This window comes from Microcaecilia unicolor, chromosome 1 (genome assembly GCF_901765095.1).
Source record: "Microcaecilia unicolor chromosome 1, aMicUni1.1, whole genome shotgun sequence".
NCBI classification, from domain to species: domain Eukaryota; kingdom Metazoa; phylum Chordata; class Amphibia; order Gymnophiona; family Siphonopidae; genus Microcaecilia; species Microcaecilia unicolor.
In genome coordinates this window covers 480,740,469-480,763,563 of record NC_044031.1, presented here as the reverse complement: position 1 = coordinate 480,763,563, position 23,095 = coordinate 480,740,469, and the positions used below count along the sequence as shown (strand labels likewise).

Below are 23,095 nucleotides of genomic sequence, written 5' to 3'. Positions count from 1 at the left end.
TTTGCCACTCAACTCAACCACAAGGTCCCTCAGTTCTGCAGGATATATGCAGGGTAGCAAATGCCACATATGTGACGTTGTGCTCGCTTGATGATCATTGTAGCTGCAGTAGTTGATGGGACATGGGTGTGTGTTACAAAGGGAACTTCCTTAGTGTCAACAGTAGATGAAGCCAGAGACATATATGTTGTGACCATCTACAAGCAGGTAGAGATAGAGAGCACTGAATTGAACTCTGTCTTATTGGGCGGGTTGCTCCCGAGACATTCAGTATTCTCTATCTCCAGCAGACGGATGGACGCTCTTCTCCCAGCTCCTGGGTTCTTTTGACTTCAGCTCCTGGTTATTTGGTTCAGTGCAGCTTGGGGGCGCTTGACTGAGCGGTGCCAGCTTTAGGGGGTACACCTGGTGACACCAGGTCCCTCCCCCACCCCAATTTCCTCTCCAGCCGTTTGCCACCTTCTCCTTCCTCCTCATGCCTGGATTAAAAAAAAAAAAAGGGACAAGAGGATTTTTGTCAGGTGGGCGTTTGGTGCTAATGGGCTTTATTTGGGAGAGTGAGCTGTGTGACTAAGCCTACATGCAGCACTGTCTTCCCTGGACATTGTTTCTCTGCTACGGGTGAGTGTACCTTTAATTTCCCTGTTGTGTTGGGCTCCCATAGCGTCTGCAGTCAGGGCATGGAAGGCGAAGTAGTAAAGCACTGCTCCCACTGGGGGAAGCGGAGAGCAGCATCTGGAGCATGTCCGGGCCCTGAGCCCATGAGTGCAGCTGCGCTTGATTTTGGCTTGGCGGATTCCCTTGTTCAGGATGTGCATCTTTCTTCCCCTCTGGCCAGCGTGGTTTTGGTGGCCACGTTGAATATCTGCGGTTCTGACACTGCGGTGTTGGGGAGTGTTTTACCGCTTCCAGCAACAGAGGCAGGACACTAAGCAGCTTCTGGGGTGGTGTGGTGCCCACCCGGAGGGTCCAGAGGGAGGGAGAGGGGGATGTTCCATTGTCCCCCAAGTTTGTTTTGCTCTTGCATAGAGCTTATTTGTTAAAAAGGGCACAGTCGGGATCTGAGGCTATGCTGGGATTTCCTGGGTCCTCATTCAGGTCTCAGCCTGTGCACCTTGCTTTTGGGAGCAAAAGGCAGGATCGAATCTGGGGTCTCCTGCCCCTCTGTCCCCTGCCCCCTCAGAGGGGGATTTGGCTGCTCCCTTTCTGTCCTCGTGCAGGTTAGAAGACCTGGAGAAGGGGAAAGTTCTGGCAGAGGAATCGGATGATCCCACCGCAGTCCGGGTGTTCCATAAGAAGGAACTGCCGGCATTTATCTCTGAAGCCTTGCAGGAGTTAAATATTCGGCCCCAGAGGTGCCAGCTTCGGCAGCTTCTAATCCTAAGATGGCTAATACCTGCAGGCCACCAAAAGCCTTCCCGGTGCACTAGACTATGCAGGAGCTAATTTCAGCTTAGTGGGATACTCCAGATGCTAGCCTTCGGGTGGTCTCATCTCTATCCTATAGCGCAGGAAGAGCTGGATCGCTTGACGTTACCTAAGATAGATTCCTTGGTAGCGGCGGTTATGAAGAAGACTACGTTGCCAGTTGACGGGGGCATGGTGCTCAAGGATGTCCAGGACCTCAAGCTGGAGTCCACCTTGAAGATTTCTTTTTGAGATCTTGGCCCTAGCCCTGCGGGTGGCAGTATGCAGCTCTTATGTGGCCCGAGCTTGTCTGTCCTGGGTGCAGCAGGCAGTGGATGCCTTAGTGGAGACTGGTGCAGCCCCCCTCAGAGTTTCTGGATGTGGAAACCAATCTGGCCTATTTTGCGGATGCCTTGTATGACCTGGTTCGGTCATCGACCAGATGTTCCTGGCAGTAGTAGTGTGCCAAGTTTGGTTGCACCACTGGGCGGCAGATGTGGCTTCCAAGCAGTGGTTAGTTAAGCTGCCATTTAGGGGCAAGCTTCTCTTTGGAGATGATTTTGGGGACTCCTCTCAGCGCCTGCCAGAGGACAAGCCCCGTTCTTCCAGGAAGGTCGGGCAGTCCAAGCTTTGCTTAAATTGAGACAGTAAAAAATATTAGCCGGGCTGCCTGAGCTTTTCTCAGAGGCCCAGGTACCAGCTGAAGCAGTCCTTTCATCTTATTGGCTTCCATGAAATTCACTATCCTTTCCTTCAGCATCGCTTCCGTTACGTTTCCAATAACCAAAGTGAGGCTTACCGGCCTGTGGTTTCCAGCTTCTTCCCTATCACCACTTTTGTGAAGAGGGACCACATCTGCTGTTCTCCAATCCCACAGAACCTCTCCCGTCTCCAAGGATTTATTAAACAAATCTTTTAAGAGGACCTGCCAGAACCTCTCTGAGTGCCCTCAGTATCCTGGGGTGGATCCCGTCTGGTCCCATGGCTTTGTCCTCCTTTAGATTTTCAAGTTGTTCATACACAATCGCTTCCGTGAACTGTGCTATATCCACTCCATTCTCATATGTACTTTGCCAGTCAATCATGGTCCTTCTCCAGGATTTTCTTCAGTGAAAACAGAACAAAAGTATTTGTTTAGCAAATTTGCTTTTCCTTCATCATTATCCACATAGCGATTCGCAGCATCTTTCAGTCTAACAATTCCATTTTTAAGTCTTCCTCCTTTAACTAATATACCTGAAGAAATTTTTGTCGCCCCTCTTTCATTTCTAGCCATTTGTTCTTCCGCTTGCGCTTTCGCCAGACGTATCTCTTGGCTTCTTTCAGTTTCATCCGGTATTCCTCTCCGTGTTCCTCTTCTTGAGTTTTTCTGTATTTCACGCCAACTCTTTAGCCTTTATTTTCTCAGCCACTTGCTTGAAGAACCATATCGGTTTCCTTTTTCTCTTGTTTTTATTTACTCTCCTTACATAAAGGTTTGTGGCCATATTTATAGCTTCTTTCTCATGCAGTATTTGGCTGCTACAAATGATTTCTGTCATTTGGATCATTTTTTTGCACAAAGGTGAGGTGGCTTCCAAGGTGACAATTGCCCATTGGGTTAAGGAGGCTATCTCCTTGGCTTATGTCCTGGCGGGGTGCATGCCACCGGCAGGCCTTCGCGCTCATTCTATTTGGAGGCTGGCGACGTCCTGGTTGGAGTGGCGGGTGGTTGCTTTTGAAGAGATTTGTAGAGCGGCCACTTGGGCTTCTGCACATACTTTCGACAAACATTATTGTGTGGATGTGGCGGCTCATGCGGAGGCGGTGTTTGGGGCGTCTGTGCTGGCTGCGGGAGTTTTGGCTTCCCCCCTATTTAGGTACAGCTTTGCTACATCCCACATGTCTCTGGATTCATCTGCTGCTGACAGTAAGGTCCGAAATATTTTGTCTTGCTTGATAGTTTTCAATCCTTTAGTTGCAGCAGATGAATCCAGTGTCCCACCCTGAGCTGGTCGATGTGTGTTCTGGTTGTAGACTGCTGTCTGGAGAGGTTGTTGCTGCAGCATTTTTAATTCAGCTATGTTCGTTTACTCATTTACAGACTAATGTTTGCATGGATGTTTTTTTCGGGGGTGGGGGGAGTCTGTGAGGAAGGAGATACGTTCTCAGTTTTGCTCCTATGCTTTGTTTCGAGTAATACTGAATGTCCCAGGAGCAACCCGTCCAATAAGACAGAGTTCAGTTCAATGCTCTCTATTTCCACCTGCTGGTAGATAGTCACAACCCACATCTCTAGATTCATCTGCTGCGACTGAAGGAAAGAAAATTATCGGATAAGATAAGATCTTTTGTTCCGCTTTGGCAGAGGCATACTGGAGTTTTTCACTGATTATCAGCAGGTTATACCAGTGGTTTCACTGGAAAAGATCAGATTTTCTCTATCTCCATCTGCTTGTGGGAGGGGATAACATCCACTTATTCAGAACGGTGCGGCCGACTAAAGGAAAGGAAGTTATCAGGTGGGACATAATTTCACCGTATAGCACAGTACTTTTTCTTTTAGGATATAATTTTACGTGTTTCTGTGACTAAGTTGTTTTGATAGGTGGCCAGTGTTCTTCTAAGAGTTTTACTATTGGAGGTTTTAATATTCTCTGAGGATAAGCAGGCTTGCATATTCTCACAAGTGGGTACATGCCAATCCACGTCCCCGGTCTGGCATTTATGCCAAATTTTAAAAGTCAGAGCTTTGCGAAGCGTGAGCCGCACTCCACTGTACTTGTGCAAGTGCCTTCCCGCCCACTGCGAGAACGGGCACTTACAACACTTTTTATGTGGCATCCAGGATCTCTGCTCAAAGTATAGCAATGCACAGACTCTCATGCGTGTTTCTGACTTGGAACATTCTGTTCAGCAAAGGTTGGCGGATGCTCCTTGCCAGGGGGATAATCTTCTTGGAGAGAAGGTTGAGGGGGTCACAGACCAAATTAAAAAACACATTGATACTATCTCTTCTCTCTCCCGCCGGGCGCCTTCTGCATCCACCTCCTCATCTAGGAGGTTTTTTGGCAAGTCAGGGCGCGCTCCCTTCTACTATTGTAGGCATAGGTACACTCCAACTCGTCAGCCTGCTCAGGCTCAGCCCCAGCGCGCTCGTTTTCGTCAATAGTGTTCGCCTAAGGCCCCTGCTGCTCCACAGTCAAAGCAAGGGGCGAGTTTTTGATTGGCTCCAGCAGATCATAGCCGCAGTAAAAGTATCTGTTCTGGATGACTTGCTGGTCGAGGAGAGGCTGGAATTTTTTCTCCAAAGGTGGCTTCTTATAACCTCTGACCAGTGGATTCTTCAAATAGTCCATCTCCAATACATCCTCAATTGGCATTCCAAACCCCCAAATTGCCTGCCGAGAGCTCATTCATTCAGCTCTTAGCACAGGCAGGTGCTTGAAGAGGAACTCTCCACCCTTCTGAAGGCCAATGCGGTCGAAAAAGGGTGGTGATTCTGTTCCAGGTACTTCCTTGTGCAGAAAAAGACAGGGGGAATGCGTCCCATCCTAGACCTAAGGATCCTGAACAAATTTCTAGTCCGAGAAAAGTTCAGGATGGTTTTCCTGGGCACCTTTCTCCCAAAGAGTCAGAAAACCAATTGGCTATGCTCTCTGGACTTGAAGGATGCATATACTCATATCCCAATACTTCCTGCCCACCAGAAGTATCTTCGATTTTGGCTGGGAACACGTCACTTTCGGTACCGCGTGTTGTATTTTGGCCTTACGTAAGCTCCCAGGGTCTTCGCTACGCAGACTGGGAGTCCATATGTTCCCTTATCTCGACGACTGGCCGGCGAAGAGCACCTCAGAGGACAGTGCTCAGGAGTCCATACGGATGACTATTCGGTTGCTAGAGGTACTAGGGTTCGTTTTATACTACCCCAAGTCCTATCTACACCCTTTCCAGCGATTGGAGTTCATAGGAGCCCTGCTAAACACACAGAAGGTTCAAGCCTACCTCCTGAAAGCCAGAGCAGACAATCTTGTTTTGTCGGCATCCAAGGTTCATGCCTCTCGGCAGGTCACAGCTTGGCAGATGTTGAGATTGCTGGGCCACATGGCTTCCACAGTGTATGTTACACCCATGACACATGTTCACATGAGATCAGCTCAATGGACCCTGGCTTCTTGGTGGTATCAAGCCATGGGTAGTCTGGAGGATGTCGTCCAAGTGTCCCTGGAGCTTGTTCGCACTCTTCAGTGGTGGACAGTGATCCAATTTGACTTTGGGACTTCCATTCCAGATTCCTCAGTCACAAAAAGTGCTAACAACGGATACATCTCTCCTGGGATGGGGAGCTCATGTAGATGGGCTTCACACTCAAGGAACTTGGTCCCCCCATGAAACAAATCTTCAGATCAACCTCCTGGAGCTCTGAGCATTCTGGAGTGCTCTAAAGGCTTTAAGAGATCAGTGTCCCATCAAATTATACTCGTTCAAACAGACAATCAGGTTGCAATGTATGACACCAACAAGCAGTTGGGCTCCGGATCATGCCCTCTGTGTCAGGAAGCTGTCCGGATGTGGCATTGGGCTCGCCAGCACAACATGTTCTTTTGAGCCACATCTGGCGGGCGCAAACAACGCCTTGGCCGACAGGCTGAGCAGAATAATGCAACCACATGAGTGGTCTCTTCACAGGGGCACAACCCACAAGACATTCCGAGCATGGGGCACCCCGTCGGTGGATCTTTTTGCAATTCAGGTAAACCACAAGGTCCCTCAGTTCTGTTCCAGGCTTCAGGCCCACAGCAGATTAACATCAGATGCCTTCCTTCTGAATTGGGGGACAGGTCTCCTATATGGTTATCTTCCAGTACCTCTAGTAGGAAAAACTTTGTTGAAACTCAAGCAAGACCGCAGATCCATGATTTTGATAGTGCTGTACTTGCCGTGGCAGATTTGGCTTCCTCTTCTTCTGGAATTATCCGCCAAAGAACCGTGGAGACTGGAGTGTTTTCTGACCCTCGTCGCTCATAATGAGGGGTCTCTTCTGCATCCCAACCTCCAATCTCTGGCTCTTACAGTTTGTATGTTAAGAGCCTAGAATTCGCTTCCTTGGATCTTTCAGAGGGTGTCTCCAGAGTCTTGCTGGCTTCCAGGAAAGATTCCACTAAGAGGTGTTATTCTTTCATGGAGAAGAGGTTTGCCGTCTGCTGTGAGAGTAAGGCCCTAGATCCTCTTATTTGTCCTACACAGACCCTGCTTTGACTACTTTCTACACTTATCAGAATCTGGTCTGAAGACCAACTCCATAAGGGTTCACCTTAGTGCAATTATTGCTTATCATCATTGTGTAGAAGGTAAGCCCATCTCTGGACAGCCTTGTTTGCTTCACGAGAGGCTTACTTTTGTCAAAGCCCCCTGTCAAACCTTCACCAGTGTCATGGAATCTCAACATTGTTCTCACCCAGGTGACGAATGTTCATTTTGAGCCACTGAATTCCTGCCATCTGAAGTACTTGACCTGAAAGGTCGTTTTCTTGGTGGCTGTTATACTTCAGCTCGTGGGGTCAATGAGCTCAGGCCTTAGTGGTGGATGCACCTAATATTAAGGTTCATCACAATAGAGTAGTCCTCCGCATTCACCTTACGTTCCTGCTGAAAGTGGTGTCAGAGTTCCATCTGAATCAGTCAATTGTATTGCCAAATTTCTTTCCTCGACCTCATGCCCATTATGGCAAAAGCAGCTTGCACACTTTGGATTGCAAGAGAGCATTGGCCTACTACATAGACCGGCCAAGGCCCCACAGACAGTCCGCCCAGCTTTTTGTTTCTTTTGATCCCAGCAGGGTGGGAGTCGCCATTGGGAAACGCACCATTTCTCTTTGGCTGGCAGATTGCATTTCCTTCACTTATGCCCATGCTTGGCTGGCCTTGGAGGATCATGTCACGGCTCATAATGTCAGAGCCATGGCTGAGTCGGTAGCCCACCTGAAGTCAGCCTCCATTGAAGAAATTTGCAAGGCTGCGACGTGGCCTTCAGTCCACACATTTACATCTCACTACTGCCTTGAGCAGGATACTTGATGTGACAGTTGGTTTGGGCAGTCAGTGTTGCAGAATCTCTTTGGGGTCTAGAATCCAACTCCACCCTCCTAGGCCTGATTTATTCTGTTCCTGTCTGCACTCTCATTCAGATTGGATATAGTTTTAGGTTAATCTGTGTAATGTCCTCGCCGTTGTGAGGCCTAATTGACCAATGTTTGTTGTTTTCGGTGACCCTGAATGTTAGTGATTCCACACTTGTGAGACGATTGAAGCCTGTTTGTCCTTGAGAAAGCAAAAATACTTACCTATAGCAGGTATTCTCCTAAGACAGCAGGCTTCATATTCTCACAATCCTGCCCACCTCCCCTTGAAGTTGTGTCTTTCATTATTTTATTTTTATTTGTTTTTGCTTTTAAATTAAATTGAGATGACCACGTTCTCGCAGCGGGCGGGAAGGCACTCACGTATACGCAGTGGTGCACAGCTCATGCTTCGCAAACCTCTGACTTTTTTACTTTGGCATAACTGCCGGACCAGGTGACTCATATCAGCATCTACCCACTTGTAAGAATATGAAGCTGCTGTCCTCAGAGAATACCTGCTACAGGTAAATATCTTCGCTATACTGAAGTGCTTCCAGGCAAATTGTGTTCTTGGGCTCAAGAACAATTTTCCCATATTCACGGTTCATACTGGTTTCATTCCATTTATTTCAGGGATACTGCAGGACAAGAGCGATTCCATACACTTAGTGTAAGTTACTTTCGTGGAGCACAAGGGTTTGTTCTTGTCTATGACATCACAAATTCAGACAGCTTTAAAAATATAGAATACTGGATGAAAGATATTCTGAAGGTAAGTCATTTATGATTCCAACTTCTATTATGACAGTTTATTTCTTCAGACCAAATAAAAGTATTCACAATCAGTCTTCACATGCAGCATACATGATGCACTTGACAAAAAAATCCCAACACAGGCCATGTTTCTGCATGAAATGCCTTCATCAGGGGACATGTACAACTTGCACCAACATTAGAACTGCAGACCCCTAGAAAAAATGTGAGATACTAGCAGACAATATGCAAATCTGAAATGCACAAAGAAGTGATTTGCCAAAATAAGTTGGCGATGTCTTTTTGAAGAAATAAACTAAACATTCTGCTTTATCTTGGACTTTGTCAGGTGCCTTCCACTCTTTTTGCTTGACTGGTTATTGTGGAAGTTGTTTTCCTTTGTTTGTTTTTTTGCCAACTTGTATTATTTCATGACACTGATCTTAAGGGGAAAATGATATTCAGACTGGGTTAACCATTAGGGGGCAGCCTATGGTAGCCGCCTCTGGGAGAGGCAACGAGCAGCTGCACTAAAGACCTCAAAAGCCACACAACCTCAACAGACCATCACCATTTACTTTTAATAAGAAGAGAAACATGATCAATTTTCAAATAGCTACTTACCTAGGTAAATGGCTTTTGAAAATTGCTCTCATAGTGTTTTTTGTATATATGTATATATATTATATATATGTATGTGTGTGTGTGTGTGTGTTTAGATATAGATACACACATATATAGAATGCCCTCCCACGGGAGGTGGTGGAGATGAAAACGGTAACGGAGTTCAAACATGCGTGGGATAAACATAGAGGAATCCTGTTCAGAAGGAATGGATCCTCAGAATCTTAGCCGAGATTGGGTGGCAGAGCCAGTGGTGGGAGGCGGGGCTGGTGGTTGGGAGGCGGGGGTAGTGCTTGGCAGACTTCTACGGTCTGTGCCCTGGCAATGACAGATACAAATCATTGTAAGGTATACACAGAAAGTAGCACATATGAGTTTATCTTGTTGGGTAGACTGGATGGACCGTGCAGGTCTTTTTCGGCCGTCATCTACTATGATACTATACACACGCACACAATGAGAGCAATTTTCAAAAACCATTTACCTAGATAAGTAGCTATTTTAAAGCTGATCATGTTTCTGTTGTCATTAAAAGTAAATGCTGATGGTTTGCTGAGGTTGTATGGCTTTTGGGGTCTTTGACTGCAGCTGCTTGTTGCCTCACCCAGAAGCTGCTACCATAGGCCACCCCATTGGTCTGGGGTGAGGACAGATCCTGTGGGGACAGGGCAGGGATGGGGACAGAGCCCATTGGAACAGGGACAAACTTTGTCCCTGTGTCATTTTCTGCTTTGAAGCCTGTTAATGAACTGGACTGTTATTTATGTTTGAGTGATGCAGACAACAATATTTTGATTTTTTGGAAAAATAAGCAAACATGCTGGCCACAACTAGCAAAATTTGCATGGGGATCCTGTACATTCCTGCTACCAGCACATCTAAGAAGACATCTTCTATTGGAGGAAGGACTGCGGAAGACAGGGGAGCTAGACTGAATCCTGAGGTTGTTGATGGCTTATTCATCCACAGATTAAAAAATCATAACAGTGCTTCATAGGGGATATTTCTCCCCTGCTAGGGCATACATAACGGGTTGTATTTTGTCAGTGGCGTTCCTAGGGCGGCTGACACCCGGGGCGGATCGCCGATGCACCCCCCTCCCCCGGCGAAACGACACCTCCCCCGGCGAAACGACCCCCCCCCGGGTGCATCTTTACCTGCTGAGGGGGGAGGGGTGCCGCACGCCTGTCAGCTTCGCTCGTTCCATGCTCCCTCTGCCCCAGAACAGGACCTGTTCCGGGGCAGAGGGAGCACGGAACAAGCGGCGCCAACAGGCGCGTGGCACCCCCCCAGCGGTGTGCACCCAGGGCGGACCGCACCCACCGCCCCCCCCCCCCCCCCCCCCCCCCAGGAGCGCCACTGTATTTTGTACCCCTGGACATTTTAACAGGATAGATTAGGATTCCTTGAGGTAGTAGAAGTCAGCTATTGTTGGGGCTGGAAGGGTAGAGTGTGGCGGTAGTAGGGGGTTATTACAGTTGCTCATTGTTATTATTGTTTTCTATTTGTGATTTATAAATAGTTGCACAGCATATTGTTTCTTTTTATACTTTAATAAAAGATTTAAATATAAAATCATAAGTGTTCAAGGCTTCTGCAGATGAGAACAGAACTTGTGGGGATGGAGACAGAATCTGCGAGGATGGGGTGGGGACAGAGACAGAACCTGTGGGGACGGGGACAAACTCTGTCCTTTTGTCATTCTCTACTTCACAGTCCTATTGTCAGTTCGCTTCACATTTTTCTCAGAATTTGTCTCCTGTGAGTTTGTAATTTCTGCCATTGCTGCATGGAGGCTCTTTCCCAGGTTTTTGGCATTTACTAAATTTTTTTTATTTTCTGCAACCCACTTGGCCCTCTTAGGTCTTGGACAACCAGCCACGTGACTGTTATTTCAAAATTGAGTTGTTCGATTTTGTTGTGGCTATTTTTCCCAACATATCCTAGCAGAAATCTCCCAGTAGTTTCAGGAAGTGTACCTTGTGTAACAGAGACATGTCCGTCACAGATGCTCATAATTGGAACCTGCAGTGTCTGACACCCGATCGTGATTTCTCTTCTTGTAAACTCTGTTTATAAATGTCGGGGAGAGACATCAGAAATTCTGAAATGCAACACAAAAGGATTTTTGGTACCAAGAAGTTAATTCTATCATATCAGCATAGGAAGCATCAGTCTCCATAGCTCTCAGAGCTGTATCGGACATTGGGAATGCATTGAAATCAAAGAGGGTCTTGAGCTTCCTCGACATTGTGTCAGTAGAGATGGTCAGGCTCGAGCATACTCTAATTTAACCCCCCCCCCCCCCCCCCCCCCGAGCAGGAAAGATTCATCCTCTTCAATGCGTAGAGATGCCAGTACAGTGCGTCTGGCAGAGGCCAAGAAGCATCAAGATCTCTCCCCCTCAAAAAAATGACACTGAGAGCTTTGAGGTACTAATGTCACCAGTGCCTCCCAAAGTGCCCTTGACATTAGGGTAGCTTGCCCTCCATGCCATCGGATGGTGTACACCTGCCTCAGAGGAGCTGAGACCTAGCCTTGATAAACCCCTGGTGTCTCTGAAGGATATGCCACAGGCTGTGGTCTCGAGGACATTAGTTCCGGGGCTTGAGGTGCTTCAGCCCATTCAGTAGGTCCACACACTGCCTGCAGGTAGTGCATCAACACCAAGGCCTCAAGGGAAATCAGGGTTGGTACACACTGCACTGGTGTCAATCTCCGGCCCTTGGGGCAAGAGGCTTCCCCAGTGCGTCGGAAGTTCCCGGTGCCTCGACACCCCAGGACTGACCCCGAGGTCAATTGTTCAAAGCATACATAGACTCTGTCTCAAGGGGAGAACATTTTATGAGTCAGATTTTGAGTGCTTCTGGGTGTTTAAGGAAGCACTAGAGGTTTTCTCAAAGGAAATGTCCTTTGGTCTTCCCTCAGATCCCTTCCCAACATATGAGAGGTGAAAACCTCCCCCAGAGGAGCTCTTATTCTTTGATTTTGTAAGGGATATGGCCAAATCTGTTCCATTTGAGTTGGAGTCTGAGGATGAGCCCAGGGCACAGGCTTTGGATGTCTGGAGTTTGATTCCCCAAAGGAAGCTATAACAGTGCCTGTGCACAGAATCCTGAAGTTGGTACAGGTGAAGATGTGGGAGACCCCCCCCCCCCCTAAATATAGCAAATAAACAAGGTTGATTGAGCCAAGAATATGAGGAGGGAGTGGCCTAGTGGTTAGGGTGGTGAACTCTGGTCCTGAGGAACTGAGTTCGATTCCCACTTCAGGCACAGCTCCTTGTGACTCTGGGCAAGTCACTTAACCCTCCATTGCCCCAGGTACAAATAAGTACCTGTATATGTAAGCCGCATTGAACCTGCCATGAGTGGGAAAACGCGGGGTACAAATGTAAATAAAATAAGACTCACTTCTCAGTGCTCCCGAGAAGAGAGGCCAAGACCTTAGAGTCTAATGGGAAGAAGGTATTTCAAAATGCTATGCTTGCCTCTTGCATAACTTCTTATCAACTCTTAAGTAACATTCACTTATAGAACATTGTGCGCATTGTGCAAGAGTTTGTGGATACTCTTCCTCTAGAAAAGACTGATGAGTTGCATCACCTAGTAGCCAAGGAGTGGGTGTGTGGGAATATACATGATCAGGTCAACCTATGATATTTTCAATATGGGGTCCAGGGTCTCTGCAATGAGGATTGTAGACCTTGGGTCTCAGACCTCAAGCCAACAGTGCAGGAAAAGCCGACAGACTTTTCTTGTCAAGAAGATTCAGCAGGAGACTGTTAATATCTTCAAGCAGTACTTGAACTCCATGAAGTCTCTCTAGGTCCATGCTCACTCCCAGCTCGGTGTCATCATGTAGGAGGTATTTAAGCAGAGGGCAACAGAGATTCTATTGCTTTCACAAGCATAGGTATACCCCCCCCCCCCCCTGCTCCTGCCAGACAGCTCAGGAACCTCGCTTTCACCCAGGACAACAGTGGGCCCAAAGGTCCCAGACAGCAGCCCGATCAGAACAAGGGATGAGCTTTTGACTGACTCCAAGAGGCCATAGCTTCAATCTTTGTAAACATCCCAGACAACCTGCTGGTAGGAGGAAGGTTGAATTGTTTTCCATGCAACAAAGTGGCCCAACCTCAGGCTATAATTGGAAAGACTCCCACCAAGAGTATTAGTTAAGCTCTCATCATCAGGAATTACTTACAGGAGCACTCTATCTTCTTACAGGCCAATACTGTCAATCCCATTCACCATTGGAAAGAGGGCAGATCTTGTTCCAGTTACTTCCTAATCACAAAGAGATTGGCTATTCTGTCTGGACTTGAAGGATGTAAATATCCATATTCAGATACATTCAAATCACAGGAAATATCTCAGATTTTGGGTAGGGAAATACCACTTCCAGTATTGTGTACTTCTCTTGCACCATCTAATAGAGATGACACCTATTAGTGCACGTTTCCCTGACTAAATGATTGGCTGTTCAAGAGCAGCATATCAGAAGAAAGAGCAAAAGAATCAATTTGCATGATCATTCAGGTTCTGGAGCTACTAGGATTCATCATAAATCATTCCAAGTTCCACCTCAGCCTGTCATAATGATTGGAGTTCAGAAGAACCCTGATAAACATGACTCAGGCTTGTCATACCTCTTGCAACAGCAGGTCAACATGCTGATTTCCTTGGTCACAGAAGTGTGACAGTCATCAGGTATTGACTTGTCAGATGTTGAGAGTGGTAGATCTATGGCCTCTACTGTTCATGTAACTCCCATGACACACCTCCATTTGAGGCCGGCTCAATGGATTTTGTCTCCCCAACAGTCGCAGACCACAGTGAACCTGCAGGGTGTAATCTTTGTCATAGATCCTCTCAAGGAGTCTCTGTCCTGGTGGATAGTTCAATCCAATCTAGCCAAAGGAATTCCCTTCCAAATTCCTCAAGTTCAAAAGACTTTGATGATGAATGCATCCAACTCTGGGATGGGGTGTGCTTGTAGATGGGCTCCACACTCAGGATCTGTGGTCTGCTCAGGAAGAACTTCACCAGACACACCACCTGGAGCTAAGACAGTCTGGAATGCTCTAAAAGCTTTCAGAAATTGGATTATTCCAATCCAAACAATCAGGTTGCAGTGTATTACATCAACACGTAGAGAAATACAGGATCACACCTCCTGTGTCTGGAAGTAGTCAAGATGTGGATATGGACCATATCCCATGGGATGTTGCAAAGGGCCACCTACCTGGCACGGAAGGACAGTTGTCTGGCAGACAGGCAGAGTCAGGACCTGCAACCACACGAGTGATCTTTAGAAGATCTTTTGAGAGTTGGGTTACGCTCATGATAAACTTTTTTGATACTCAGTTAAACAGAAAGTCTAGGGTCACACAGCAGGCTAACCTTGGATGTCTTTCTCCTCCATTGGGGAAATGGTCTTCTGTACATGTATCTTTTACTCCTCTCATAGCAAAAACTACTGAAATTCGAGAAGGATCAAGGAACCATGATTGTGAACCATGATTGTTATCACACTCCATTAGCTGAAACAGATCTAGTTTTTACTGCTTCTGGAGCTCCTTAAAAAAACCTTCATTGCACCCTACCTGTCCTTCCAACTATCACCCCATCTCCCTCCTCCCTTTCCTATCCAAGATACTTGAACGTGCTGTTCACCACCGTTGCCTTGACTTTCTTTCATCTCAAGCTGTTCTTGATCCACTTCAATCTGGCTTTCGCCCCCTTCGTTTAACTGAAACAGCGCTTGCTAAAGTCTACAATGATCTGTTCCTGGCCAGATCCAAAGGTCTCTATTCTATCCTCATCCTTCTTGATCTATTTGCTGCTTTTGACACTGTTGAACACAGCCTACTCCTTGATACGCTGTCCTCACTTGGATTTCAGGGCTTTGTTCTTTCCTGATTTTCTTCTTATCTCTCCCAGCGTACCTTTAGTGTATACTGTAGTGGATCCTCCTCTACTTCTATCCTACTGTCAGTTGATGTACCTCAGGGATCTATCCTGGGACCTCTTCTTTTCTCCATCTATACTTCTTCCCTTGGTACTCTGATCTCATCCCATGGTTTTCAGTATCATCTTTACGCTGATGACTCCCAGATCTACCTCTGCACACTAGAAATCTCAGCCGAAATCCAGGCCAAAGTATCAGCCTGCCTGTCTGACGTTGCTGCCTGGATGTCTCAGCGCCATCTGAAACTAAACACGACCAAGACTGAGCTTCTTATCTTTCCCCCTAAACTAACCTCTCCTCCTCCCCCATTCTCTATTTCTGTGGATCACACTCCCATCCTTCCTGTCTCATCAGCTCGTAACCTTGAGGTCATCTTCGACTCCTCCCTCTCCTTCTCTGCACATATTCAGCAGACTGCTAAAACCTGTCGTTTCTTTCTCTATAATATCACTAAAATTCGCCCTTTCCTTTCTAAGCACACTACCAGAACCCTCATCCACACTCTTTATCACCTCTCGCTTAGACTATTGCAACTTGCTTCTCACAGGTCTCCCACTTAGCCATCTCTCTCCTCTTAAATCTGTTCAAAATTCTGCTGCACGACTAATATTCTGCCAGTGTCGTTATGCTCATATTAGCCCTCTCCTCAAGTCACTTCACTGCCTTCCTATCCGTTTCCGCATACAGTTCAAACTCCTCTTATTGACCTTTAAGTGCATTCACTCTGAAGCTCCTCAGTACCTCTGCACTCTCATCTCTCCCTACATTCCTCCCCGGGAACTCCCTTCACTGGGTAAATCTCTCTCATCTGCACCCATCTACTCCACTGCTAACTCCAGACTCCATTCCTTTTATCTTGCTGCACCATATGCCTGGAATAGACTTCCTGAGCCGGTACGTCAAGCTCCATCTCTGGCCGTCTTCAAATCTAAGCTAAAAGCCCACCTTTTTGATGCTGCTTTTAATTCCTAACCCTTATTCACTTGTTTAGAACCCTTATTTTAGCATCCTCACTTTAATATTCCCTTATCTCTTGTTTGTCCTGTTTGTCTGTCCTAATTAGATTGTAAGCTCTGTCGAGCAGGGACTGTCTCTTCATGTTCAAGTGTACAGTGCTGCATACGTCTAGTAGTGCTTTAGAAATGATAAGTAGTAGTAGTAGTAGCTCCCCTTCAAATATCCTTGGAGTGTTGTAGGGGTATATATATCCAGGAGGACAACTCCTAATATATATATCCCGAGGCACTTAGCTGACAGAACACTACTAAATAGCAATTATTCTGGACTCGTGTCTAGGGGAAGCGTACCTCTTTGGCCCAATGGCAAGCTAGCTGTGCTGGAAAAAGGAACAATGCCACAGATGGAATATATATTTATTTATTAGCTGCTGGTGTTTGGGTGGTGGGGCTAGTTCTAGGCAAGACTTCTACGGTCTGTGTCCTGAAAATGGCAGATACAAATCAAGGTAAGATATACACAAGAAGTAGCACATATGAGTTTATCTTGTTGGGCAGACTAGATGGACCGTGCAGGTCTTTTTCTACAGTCATCTACTATGTTACTATGTTATGTTATATTATTTATTAGGTAAAGAAATATATATATATAAATAGTTCTGAAGCAAAATGCCAAGCAAAATACAAAATAACTTGCTATAAAAATAGATTATCACCAAAATCTAGATAATGATATATGATTATCCTAATGGACTAACTAAATGAGTGATTATACAACCAATCACAATACTGATAGCCTAATGATTATTATGAGAATTTACACCACATGTCTTATGCGAAATTCACAAACCATAAGTCATGACATAAAGCCCATCTGTCTCAGACAAAAGCCAAGGACTTATTATCCCCATAACCATAGGTAGTATATCCTGTTATCTCACCTTTCCATCTGTGGCAGACTTCCAATGGTAAAGAAGCGGATTCCTCCTCTGAGACTCAAGCTGAAGCCTCAGCAAGTCTCTCTGTCCAGGAATAAGTCCGAGATCTGTATTCTGGATGCAGATGACACAGTCATTAGGTAAGGCCGTATATTGTAGCTGAGCTAACCTTGTGAGTTTGTTACAAGGTATGCAGTTCACTGGTGTTTAGGAAATCAGTCTCATGCTCTTTCCGAGCCTTCTATCCTCCTGCCAGTCTTCTGGTCCTCTCTCCTCTCTTCCTCTTCTTCAGTCCAACATTTTGGCATCTATGGGTCAGATGATACCTGTGGACCAATCACAGCCGGTGTAATAATGTCCAGCCAGCTTCATGGTCATGAAGAGAGCCTTTGTTGTAGCCACAAAACTGTTATCGATGGCATGCAAACCTCCCTGTCTGATCCCATATTCCTGGAGACGTGTCTCTCTCCTCCAATCTTCCCAGGAGATAACTGGGCTAGTTTGCAACAAGTAATATGTCCTTGGATGAAGTCTTCATGGTATGCTCAGCAGTGATTTTCCTTTTTGTAACAAAGCAGGTTTCTGATGGTTGCTGATGCATACACGCCACAAGCTGTAAAATCCATATTGTTATAACAGAATGACTGTATAGGCCAAGACCAGCAAAGGTGAGATCTCAGGTAAATACTCCTACAGTGTTTCCCAACTGTCATTACTTGGGACAGAGGATCCCTACTGTATCCTGATCTCCAGTCCCTGATCCTCATGGTTTGGATGTTGAGAGGATAGTAGTCAATTCACTGAACTTGCCAGAGTGTAGACTTACTAACATTCAGCAGCAAATCATGAACACACAACCACTCATACAAATTGTCAAATTTGACATTCACATCCATCAGAGCATTCACCTGATTTTCTTTCATGGGAAAAAAAAATCAACTGTATCATCTTGGAATTTGACTAATGGGTCCCAGTATTAGTTAAATAACAATGGAGAACGTAATTGCCCCTGTGGAGCACCCCTAAACAAAACGCAGTCTCCCAGTAGATGGTGGATGTGAAGCCAATGCAGTCTGAGCCAGCCTGCTAGGCCCAAGGAGGGAATTTTGATTTCTTTTATTTCCTAGGTATTTAGTTCTTATGTTTCTAGCTGTTAGTAGAGGAGTCCCTTTGCCTCTAGCCCATTGCTGTTGGGGGTGTTGATCTGTGGGGGGCCTCTTCTTTCCCCTTGGGGTGTTACACCTGGAAGGCTGGGCCCCCATCCCCTCTCCCAGCCACTCTCCTTGGAGGGGAGATCTGCTTGTGCCTCGGCCCCAGTTGGTTTCTGGGTGCTTTGAGTGCCCCTGTTCCCCTTTAAGCTGCCTAGCACTTTTATGTGGGAAAAAAAACAGTCTCTCATCCTTCAGGTTGAGAGTGCTGTGATTTGAGGCAGCTGTACTGGAGCTTTGCAGTTCAGAATTTTTTCTAGGATGGTGTGTTTACCATTCTGAGCTGCCTTGATCCCCACACTGCCTGTGAGGTACTGGAGCCATGAGCGTGGTTTGGGTGAAGCACTGTCGCATGTGTGGGCGGTGGGGAGGTGAGACGCACGGTGCTGCTTATCAGCTTTGCAGGGATCCAAAGTCTTCCTCATTGCAAGGTTTGGCTTCCACTCTGGCAGCGGGACAGGTGCAGGAGGCTGGGATGGAGGAATTAGCTATAGCAGGGCCTTCAGCGGTGGTCCCAACTTTAGCAGGAACCACCACCATTTTGGATTTGGCCCGGCTTATTGATCTCCTGTGTTAATCTTCAGAGATTTCTTCCTCGGGTCTTGCAACTGCTGGTGACAAAAAACAGGTAGGAGGAGTTGATTTTCTTCCAGAATTTTCTGGTCGCTCTACAGAGCCTGGTAAGTGGGGAGGCCCGGTAGAGGAGGTTCTCCAGGTGAGGTGCAGGCCCCGGCCCTGGCAAAATGGCCTTGGGTGGACTGAGCTGAGGAGTAAGAGGACTTGGAACTGGGGTTTTATGAAGAGGATTATTTGGATTAGAGAAGGAGGAGCAAGCTGACAGGGATCTTGAAGAGGAGGACCCCTTGGTAGATCAATTTATTTTCCTTTTGAGGAGCTACCAGAGTTGATTGCTCACGTCACTGCTGTACTTAATTTTGAGGATGATGTGGCCGCAGAGGTCATGGCCAAGAAGTTAGACCCTTTGATAATTCATTAACCTCCCCCAAATCCTTTTCATATGAATCAGGATATTTGGGATATGTTTCATGCGGAATGGAAGCCACAGAATGCACTCTGCTGTGTTTGAGAACAATGGGAAAATTGTACCCAATTCTTGTGGATGACAAGAGATTTGTTTTGCCCTCCAGCATTCGATGCTGAGGTTGCAGCAGTTACTAAGACCACCATATTGGTGGATGGTGCCTTAGCCCTAAAGGATCGTCAGGACAGAAGGATGGAGACCTTATTGATGCAGAGCTTTGAAGTATTTACATTAGCACTACAGGCCTCTGTAGTGGCTAGGGCATGCTTTAGATGAGAGAAAAGGATTCTAGATTCTCCTCTCACGGACCGGAGAGCATTAATCACAGAGGTGGGATGTGGCAAAGTTGGAAATGGGGCTTGTCCTTCCTGATTTGTATGATCTGCTGAGGGCTTCAGCTAAGAATATGGTACTCTCAGTGGCAGCCCGCAGAGCCTTGTGGCTTCTATGTTGAACAGCCGATGTGGCCTTGACATTGAGCAGCCAATTTGGCCTCTAAGTCTAAGCTCTGTACACTTTGCTTTGAAGGTTCATGTTGTTTGGAGAGGAGCTAGATAAGTTTGTGCATGGCCTAGAGGACACTAAGATTCTGTAGTTAATAGAGGACAAGCCTAAGAGTGCGGACAGGGTGATAGAGGCCCAGTTAAGATTTTACCAGAGCTGGACCCAGATTACTTCAGATCAGTGGGTTCACCAGTTCATTTGTGACAGGTATTCCTTGGAGTTTGAAAGCCCTCTGCAGGTCTGTTTGTGAAGTTTCCTGCTGGAAAGAGGGATTGGTCAAGGATACTCTACAATGGTTGATCTCCTTAGGGCTGTCATGCCAGTTCCTTTGGAAAGAAAGAGGCATGAGAATTTATTCCATCTATTTCGTAGTCTCCCCCCCCCCCCCCCCCCCTTTTATCTGATTTTAAACCTCAAGCGCTTGAAGAGAGCCCTCAAGTTTCCCAGCTTTTGTATGGAAATGCTGTGCTCAGTCACTGTGGTGATCTGGAACATAGAGTTTCTCATGTTCTTAGTTCTGACAGAAGCGTATCTTCATATTTTCATTCATCGGTCTCATCAGCGTTTCCTACATTTTGCGGTCTTAGGGTACCATTTTCAATTTTGCACTCTTCTGTTCAGTCTCGTGACAGCTAGCCACACCTCTTCTAAGGTGATGATGGTTGTTGCAGCAGCGCTGCGTAAAGAGGGAGGGAGTTCTGGTCCATTCCTATCTGAACAATTGGCTAATCAGGGCAATGTCCTTTCAGGAGAGCAAGGACAACACAGCTTGGGTGGTTCAGTTGCTCGAACATCTGGGCTGGGTAGTCAATCTCGCCAAAAGTTATCTTTCTCCCTCACCATTACTCAGATATCTGGGAGTCAGAACACGGCCGCTGGTATCATCTGTCGAGCCTCAAAATACGACAGGGCCACGCCTCTTCTACGTCATCTTCATTGGCTTCCGATAGTCTTTAGAGTAAAATTCAAGATTCTCATTCTGACATACAAAGCGCTTCATTTAGCTACCCCATCTTACCTTGCGAACCTTACTATTCCATACACACCGACATGAATGCTCTGCTCACTCACAAACAATAGACATAGTAACATACATAGTAACACAGTAAATGATGGCAGAAAAAGACCTGCATGGTCCATCCAGTCTGCCCAACAAGACAACTCATTTGTGCTACTTTTGTGTATACCCTACTTTGATTTGTACCTGTGCTCTTCAGGGCACAGACCGTATAAGTCTGCCCAGCACTATCCCCACCTCCCAACCACCAGCCCCACCTCCCAACCACTGGCTCTGGCACAGACCGTATAAGTCAGCCCCGCACTAGCCCTGCCTCCCACCATCGGCTCTGGCACAGACCGTATAAGTCTGCCCAGCACTATCCCTGCCTCCCACCACCGGCTCTGGCACAGACCGTATAAGTCTGCCCAGCACTATTCCTGCCTCCCACCACCGGCTCTGGCACAGACCGTATAAGTCTGCCTAGCACTATCCCCGCCTCCCAACCACCAGCCCCGCCTCCCGATCTCGACTAAGCTCCTGAGGATCCATTCCTTCTGCACAGGATTACTTTATGCTTATCCCACGCATGTTTGAATTCCGTTACCGTTTTCATTTCCACCAATGCCCTCCCGCGGGAGGTGGTGGAAGTGAAAACGGTGGGAGGCGAGGATAGTGCTGGGCAGACTTATACGGTCTGTGCCAGAGCCAGTGGTGGGAGGCGGGGCTGGTGGTTGGGAGGTGGGGATAGTGCTGGACAGACTTATACGGTCTGTGCCCTGAAGAGGACAGGTACAAATCAAAGTAGGGTATACACAAAAAGTAGCACATATGAGTTTGTCTTGTTGGGCAGACTGGACGGACCATGCAGGTCTTTTTCTGCCGTCATTTACTATGTTACTATGTTACCACCTCCCGCGGGAGGGCATTCCAAGCATCCACTACTCTCTCCGTGAAAAAATACTTTCTGACATTTTTCTTGAGTCTGCCCCCCTTCGATCTCATTTCATGTCCTCTCGTTCTACCACCTTCGCATCTCCGGAAAAGGTTCGTTTATGGACTAATACCTTTCAAATATTTGAACGTCTGTATCATATCACCCCTGTTTCTCCTTTCCTCCAGAGTATACATGTTTAATTCAGCAAGTCTCTCCTCATACGTCTTGTAATGCAAATCCCATACCATTCTCGTAGCTTTTCTTTGCACCGCTTCAATTCTTTTTACATCCTTAGCAAGATATGGCCTCCAAAACTGAACACAATACTCCAGGTGGGGCCTCACCAACGACTTATACAGGGGCATCAACACCCCTTCTAGCTACGGCCACCGCCTTGTCACACTGTTTCGTCGCCTTCAAATCCTCAGATACTATCATCCCAAGATCCCTCTCCCCGTCCGTACCTCCACCCTCAAGGGCTAGATGGGAATCCACAGGTGCCTCAGACATTTTTTTTTTAATCCCCTGCACTATGGAACTCCCTTCCAAAATCAATTAGGGTAGAAGAATCATACCCTCTTTTCCGTAAAGCTCTAAAAACTTATTTTTACCAAATTGCTTTTGATATATAACATTATGATGATAAAGAAAACCACACAGGTATGAAATATATGCTTTACACTATACAAGGAGAAATAAAACTTTAGATAATTGTGTATGACTGTTGTAATGATTGTTCTTTGTTACTATCTTCAGTATGGATGTTTTCATTTGTGCTGTCCTATCATATAATGGATTTCCTAGCTTAAATTACATTACATGTTGTTATACTTTTTTTTAATGAGTAAACCGTTCTGACTTGCTATGCAATAAGTGATGGTTAATTCATGTCTGTGGATAACCAGTTATTTTCAGCGATTTTTATCCGGTTATCGTACTGAAAATGCTCAGTTAGTGCTGGATAAAAAGCAAACGATGTTGGGTGCATTCCGGGGGCATGAATGGTCAAGACCCGGCATTCGTAACTTAAATAAGGCTGCATAAAAAACAGGCTTATCATTGCCCAGTAAGCCATGGCCGGTTGAGTCTGAATATTGATTTAACAGGTCATGTTCTAGCCAGCATTGAAAAACCCAGATATTCAATGCTGGTCACCAAAAATGGCCCGGAATTGAATGTCCAGGTTGAACGCTGCCAGGAAGCAGTCAAAAGGCTGCCTGCCACCAGCTAAGTATCAGAGGGACCCTGTTTGGTTGCTGTATCCTCAGTGCATAGGATCTCAAAGTTGCAGGCCTTGTCATGTTGGGAACCATTTTTCGTGTTTTCGGAAGAGAGATACCTTACACCCTTTGTACCCAAAGTGATGTCGGCATTTCATGTGAATCGGTTTATTTCTCTTCCAGCGTTAGGAGACATGTCAGGAGATAAGAAACAGTGTCAGTTGGCTCGTTTGGACGTGAAGCGTGCATTGCAGGAGTACTTGAGAAGGACTTAAAAGTTTAGGAAGTCAGATCATTTGGCTTTTGAGCAGCAGCTTCTAAGGCTTTCATTTCAAGGTAGATCAAAGACGTGGTAACCTCAGCATATATTCTTAAGGGACACTCAATGGCATCCTTGTGGGCGGAGAGCAGTCTGTTTCTGCTGCAGGACAT

At 46.4% G+C, this 23,095-nt stretch overlaps 1 protein-coding gene across 2 annotated transcripts in view; it reads left to right on the top strand.

The window, feature by feature from the left end:
• LOC115477217 (ras-related protein Rab-10-like) overlaps window positions 1–23,095 on the top strand; it is a 133,176-nt gene that overhangs the window by 75,154 nt on the left and 34,927 nt on the right. For both annotated transcript variants that reach the window (XM_030213948.1, XM_030213940.1), the window contains exon 3: window positions 8,145–8,283. In XM_030213948.1, coding sequence (XP_030069808.1) covers window positions 8,145–8,283 — 139 coding nt within the window. The remainder of the gene's footprint in view (window positions 1–8,144; window positions 8,284–23,095) is intronic.